At 37.4% G+C, this 6,503-nt stretch overlaps 1 protein-coding gene across 1 annotated transcript; it reads right to left on the minus strand.

The window, feature by feature from the left end:
• Positions 1-651: 651 nt before the first annotated feature.
• On the minus strand, positions 652-2,650 carry LOC104119246 (uncharacterized). The gene is made up of 3 exons (XM_009630695.1): positions 2,199-2,650; positions 1,485-2,067; positions 652-1,131 (listed from the first exon to the last, which is right to left on the minus strand). The coding sequence occupies exons 1-3, from the start codon at positions 2,648-2,650 to the stop codon at positions 652-654; spliced, it is 1,515 nt and encodes a 504-aa protein (XP_009628990.1).
• Between the last annotated feature and the right edge of the window lie 3,853 nt (positions 2,651-6,503).

A 6,503-nucleotide genomic window follows, 5' to 3' on the forward strand; every position in this document is an offset into this window, starting at 1 on the left:
TTTGTATAATATTTTTAAATTTTGAAGGTTGCATTATGATTTTAATGTAATAACATAGTATGTCAACATAAAACTTCATGCCTTATAAGCTGAAGTTAGCAAATATAAGTTAGAAACTTGAACTTTTTTTATCTGAAGTTTATAGCTTTTGATAGTCACACTTTAAAGGTTGTACTTTTTTTGCATACATTTTTCCGTTAATAAGCAATCTTTTAAGAGGCAGACTTATATATGCGGAATTTTTTTTGTTCATTTCATAAAATTTCACACAAAACATGTTTAAGTTTTGTCCAACAGTCTGCAATTTTTGTAATGATCTTTTCCAAACTTCAGAGAGAATATGCTGAAGTTATTTAGTTCATTTTCTAAAACTTCAGTCTAAATATGCTGAAGTTTAGTTATACATATGTTTTTTTTTGTGTGTGTTAGAGATATGTATTTCACTTACAGTTTTTCTCGCTGAAGTCATTGCGTACTTTTTTAAAATGCAACCAAACATGTAAGCCGCACAACAAAAATGAGTGGTTTGTACTTCAAGCAATATATAAAAGAGTATTTTTCAATCCAAGAGCTTATTTTTTTTATTTCTACGAAAACAATCACATTTCACATATATCATTCAACAATGAAAGTGTAAATTCAAACCAAGGATTATTGAACGTTGGAGTATTTTTCAGCGTGTTTCTTGGAATATGGATGAGGTGCTGGAGAAGACAAGCAAGTTGTTCTGTTATGCCCAATTTGTTTACATCGACTGCATTTGGTAGACTTCAATGGTACTGATTCAGTCGCAGGGATATGCCTCTTCTTTTGTCTTCTTCCTTGTAAAATCTCTACATCGGGAGGTTTTGTGATTTTAGATTCTATATTTTGTGGAATATCCCATGCATTTTGATCTACCACAGTATTCACATATCCTTCATATGTTTTGAACCATGTTTCCCTTGAATACCATTTTGAGCAGTAATTAGATTTCTGCAAATATCTCTTATTAATAGCAGCAATTGTGTGTGGACAGGGCAATTCATCAAGTTGGAATTCCAAGCAGTCACAAATTCTCTTCTTTAAGTCCACAATGAATTCCATTCCTTCACTATTTATTCTAAACAATATTGAATCAAGGTTGAACACCTAAGAAAGAATAAAAAAGTAAAAAAAACTATATTAGTGTATTATTGCTTCAAATAGAAAAAGTATGAAGTTTTTTATATGTAACCAGTAAATCACTGCAGCAGATATAAAAAGCTGAAGTAATTATGCATTAGTTAGTTACTTCAGAGAAAACACGTTGAAGTAAATTCTGAAGTTAATAAATATACTCACAAATATTTTGCAAGCCAAGTCCATCTTCTTGTTCATCTCTTCTTCTTCCCATATTGATACTTTGTGAAAAGTTTCATGTGTTTTTTTCTCCGTCCATAAAACCACTCTCCTAACTTTTCTTGGATAAAATCTAACATTCTTAAAATAGGCATCTATCTCACTTTTAGTAACACAGAATTCATTGATTCTACCATGTTTGTTGTCAGCATATCATAACGTCGCCGTAGGAACCACGATCGAGCCCATCTCTCTGGCAGCTCTTCCATTATGTAATTGTATGTTTTCTTGTCAACACTTTTGATTTGGGACATTAACTGATTAAAATCTTCACGTTTGTATGACCTTGCAGCGCTTTGAAAAAGATTTATTACTGTGGCTTTTCCACGTCTTTGCTTTAAATGTTTCTCAAAGTGATAGAGGCGGATACCATGGTGAGCTTCAGGATAAACTTTTCTAATCCCATTTGCGATCGATTGGTTTCTATCTGATAAGAAAACCAGTTCACGACGGACTTGAATTGCTTTTCTCATTTCCCCGAAGAACCAGATGTATGCATCGTTGTTTTCTGAATCTACTACACCGAAAGATAGAGGAAAGATTTGATTGTTTGCATCCTTTGATACAACAACAAATAGAACGCCACGATATTTTGACTTTAAAAATATTGCATCTACTGCAATCACGGGTCTACAGTAGCACCAACCAACTATTGATGCCGCAGGAGCAAAGAACATGTAAGCAAATCTGTACAGTGAAACACAAAAAAAAAATCATAAGGTGTGAAGTTTTTCAAATAGGAACATTTGAAACTTTAGGCTGATGGTTAGTATTGTTTTTCTTACCGATTCTACTCATCTCTTTTTATGCTAGTGTACGTCTCTGGGTTTCTATGCACCATCATGTATAGGTATGAAGGAAGAATCTGGTAGTTCTCTTCCGGTGTTCTCCTTATGGAAGCAATATCTTTTTGAATAGCGCGCCATGCCTTGTGATATCCAATGTCAAATCCAAATTTTTTTTTCATTTCACTTTCTACAAAGGCTGGTGTAACCTCAATCTTTTTATCTCGAACATGTTCTAAAATTTGTTCACTTATAAATGTTGATGTAGCATGCTTCTGATATGATTTTCTTGCATCAACCGAGCATTCATGGTTGTTATGATATTTTATCACCCAGAAAAGTGAGGAATGTTTTATTCTGGTAGCACGTATATTCCAACCACATTTCTCCACGATGCATTTCAGCTCGTATCTCTTTGAACATGATCTAACAACAGTGAATTCAACTTTTTGGTTTATCTCCAAGTTGCAGAAAAATTTAGTCATGTTCTTATTGTTGTCAAAAATTGATCCTACTCTTACTTCCTCAAGCAATGTATCGTGCCTAAGTATTTTACATGGTGGAGATTCTTCCAGTTTTCTCCTCACTCTTTTTTCTTGATTTCTTAGAAGCAGTAGAAGTTTCAGCAATTTCTTTAATTGTATCTGATGTTATCGGTATAAATTTACTGTTTTCTTCATCTTCGTTGTTGCTTGTCATTGCAGAAGGTAACAAAAAACTTTGTTGGATCGTATATTGGTTGTCTATTTGCATTATTAGTTGTCCTTGTTCTTCTTGATCGTCAACAAACTGGTATGAATTTATTGTAGCGGCAGGTAATCATTGCAGCATTTCATATTCTGAAGCAGCCATAATGTTAAAAGGTTGTTGCTCGTTGTCTACTTCCATTATTGTTTATTAAGCAGAACAAGTTTTGTATCATAATCCAAGTATTTGAAATCAAAAGTCCCCCTCCCATTGAAAGTAATAACAAAGCAAATCGAACTCATCCTCCAGAAGCATATTTAGTGTCAAGTATTAGGAAACTGAACAAAAGAATTTAAGTGTGAAGTTCATAAAATATTTACTAGAAAATTACATACTACAGGAGAGTCACGACCCAAAAACCTAACCCGTCGTGATGGCGCCTATCGTGGAACTAGTCAAGCTGACTCATTCCAAAACAAACCGATATTTTCATTTCAAGAATAATTTCAAGGCTATTTAGCGTAAAAACCTTCGTAAATGAGTTCAAATCAAAACATAAATGCAGAAAAGAAAAGCCCGACATCGGGGTGTCACTAGTCATGAGCATCTACTACAATCAGTCTAACAAAATCAAGACTAACTCAGCTTGAAAAATAGCTAAATACAACTAAAGAAAGATAAGAGGGAAAAGAGCAGGGCTGCGATCGCCAGGCAGCTACCTTGCTATCCCCGGGAAAAATCTACAACCGGAATAGTCAACAGCCGCTACCGTGTCCAAATACGCCTGAATCTACACACAAGGTGTAGGGAGGAATGTGAGTACGCCAACTCAGTAAGTAACAACAATATATAAAGACTGAGCAGTAGTGACGAGCAATAAGCATATAAAGTTCATATCATGAAATCTCAGTAAAATACCACATGCTTTTAAAATCATGGTTCGAATCAAAACATCTCGTTTAAACCCAGTTTCAGTAAAATCATTTAAAGATATTTTATTTTTACAGTTTTCAAACAAGGCTCAATGCAAGGTGAGCAAAAATGATGAAATCATAAACATCCCCTCAGGCAAAACATCACTCATATACAACCCCTCCGGAAAACCTCACAGTCACTCATGCCTCTCGGGCATACCTCACAATCACTCATGCCACTCGCGTATACCCCACAATCACTCATGCCTCCCAGTCACTCGGCACTCGCACTCAGTAGGTACCTGCGCTCACTGGGGGTATGTACAGACTCCGGAGGGGCTCCTTCAGCACAAGCGCTATATCAAGACAAATCATGGCATAAATCACTCAGGCCCTCGGCCAATATTAAATATGTTGCAGTGTGCAGCCCGATCCCATAAATATCCTCACAGATCAGGCCCTCGGCTTCACTCAGACATAAACCTCTCAAGCCACTCGGGCATTTCAGTAAAAACAGGATATTCAACCCAAAACAACATTTATGCATCAGAACCGAGTAATAAAAACTGAGTTATGCAGTAGACAGGTATAACCATGACTGAGTATAGATTTTCAATCGAAAACAGTGAAAGGATAGTAGGAAAAGGCCCCTAAGGGTTCACACAGCACTGGCACAAGGCTCAAAACATGGCATTCAGACCAATTTACAGAAACCCTTTCTAAAACATATAAGTATCATATAGTTTTAACAAAATATGCAACTTTACAGTTGATACGGGATGGACCAAGTCACAATCCCCAACAATGCACGCCCACACGCCCGTCACCTAGCATGTGTGACACCTCAAAAATAGTAGAATGATACAAAATCCGGGGTTTCATACTCTCAGGACTAGATTTACAATTGTTACTTACCTCAAACCGATCAAATCTCTACCTCGAAATGCTTTTGCCACTCGACTCGGCCTCCAAATGCTCAGAATCTATTCACAATCAGTACAATACCATCAATATACTTTTCTGGAAACTAGACACGAAGGACTACAACTTTTGTTTTTGAATCATCTCCAAATTCCTTGTATATCAAAAAATATAGGTTTCCGAAGTCGGACCAGCGGATTTGCACAACTTCCAAGCGCGGTCCGCGAAATTCTGTCGCGGTCTGTGAAATTCCAAGCACCAGAACCATACCTGAGTTCCGGAAATATCCGGACTTGCTCAAAACTCATCCCGAAATACACTCGAGGACTCTGGGCCTCAACTAAACATACCAACCAATCCTAAAATACCATACGAACTTAGTCGAACCTTCGAATCACTCAAAACAACATCAAAACACCAAATTACCCTCAGATTCAAGCCTAAGAACTTCTAAACTTACAAATTCGACAACTGATACCGAAACCAACCAAACCACGATCGAATGACCTAAAATTTTGCACACACATAAAAAATGACACTACGAACCTACTCCAACTTCCAGAATTCCATTCCGACCCCGATATCAAATTTTCCACTGCCGACCGAAATCACCGAAATTCCAACTTTCGCCAATTCAAGCCTAATTCCACTACGGACCTCCAAGTCACATTCCGTATGCGCTCCCAACTCGAAAATAACCTAACGAAGCTAATGGAACCATCAGAATTCCAATCCGAGGTCAAATGCTAAAAAGTCAAACTTAGTCAACTCAATTTAAAGCTTCAAAAATGAAATTCTTTCTTCCAATTCAATTCTAAAATACCTGCAAACAAAAACCGATGATTTACACAAGTCAAAGTACATCATACAAAGCAACTCATGCCCTCAAACAACCGAGCGAAGTGCAGATGTTCAAAATAACTGGTTGGGTCGTTACATCCTCCCCCACTTAAACATACGTTTGTCCTCGAACGTGCCCAGAGTTGTTCCAGAAGCCATCAAATTGCTTTGTAACTTTCCCATGCATATACCCGGGGGTGATCCCATGTCACCCTATCCCATACAGGTCCGATAGCACAGCATAACTGAAATTTCTCAATTCAACCTAGCCCATAAGCCTTCGAATCAAATTTCCAACATCCAAAATTTACTATAAGATCAGAAGTTCGCATCTACATACCGTATAAGTCTGAACAAGCTGTACCAAAAGCCGTAACCATAACTCAAATACTCAAATTCAATTACCGCTTAGCTCGAATTCTCGAAGCAATGATTTCTAATCACAGTATCGGCTCAAATCAACCCAGTGCCAGTAATAAACCTCATATTAGACAAAACCTCGTTCTAAAACCTTCGTACACAGCCGTTGATGAAAGAAACATACCAAATTCATAACCATTCATTAGACCAACATGTCATGGAGCTCTCGTTCCTTCTACAAGAACCATAGCCAATTTCAAAGCTGACTTCCGATATTATCCTCCCAATTATACCACAATCAAATCCGATAGCATCTATTCTAGGCCCAATGACCTCGTTTCATCCAACACGACCACTCTAGTGACATGACACATCAATACAATCTAAAGCCACAACCCGTGCAATCCGTGCACCATATAGCAATATTCCAAATATACCCAATCGTAACAATGACCCAAACAGGAGAACCGTTTCGCAAACTTGACGGGTACCACCCCGACGCAATGCTAAGAACCCATCACACACCGCAGAATCATAACACACGGATCTTACACAAAGGATCATATTTCCACATAACTATGCTGCAATACGCGACCCTATCCAAATACTGGTCCAT

This window comes from Nicotiana tomentosiformis, chromosome 1, assembly GCF_000390325.3.
Source record: "Nicotiana tomentosiformis chromosome 1, ASM39032v3, whole genome shotgun sequence".
NCBI classification, from domain to species: domain Eukaryota; kingdom Viridiplantae; phylum Streptophyta; class Magnoliopsida; order Solanales; family Solanaceae; genus Nicotiana; species Nicotiana tomentosiformis.

What these genes read in the sequence shown, in the direction of transcription:
- LOC104119246 (XM_009630695.1), bottom strand. Translation starts at nt 2,650, where the DNA reads ATGACTAAATTTTTCTGCAACTTGGAGATAAACCAAAAAGTTGAATTC. An exon ending in GTGCATAGAAACCCAGAGAC is followed by an intron (nt 2,068 to 2,198) that starts GTACACTAGCAT and finishes TTCACTGTACAG; the next exon opens with ATTTGCTTACATGTTCTTTG. An exon ending in TGAATTCTGTGTTACTAAAA is followed by an intron (nt 1,132 to 1,484) that starts GTGAGATAGATG and finishes ATTCTTTCTTAG; the next exon opens with GTGTTCAACCTTGATTCAAT.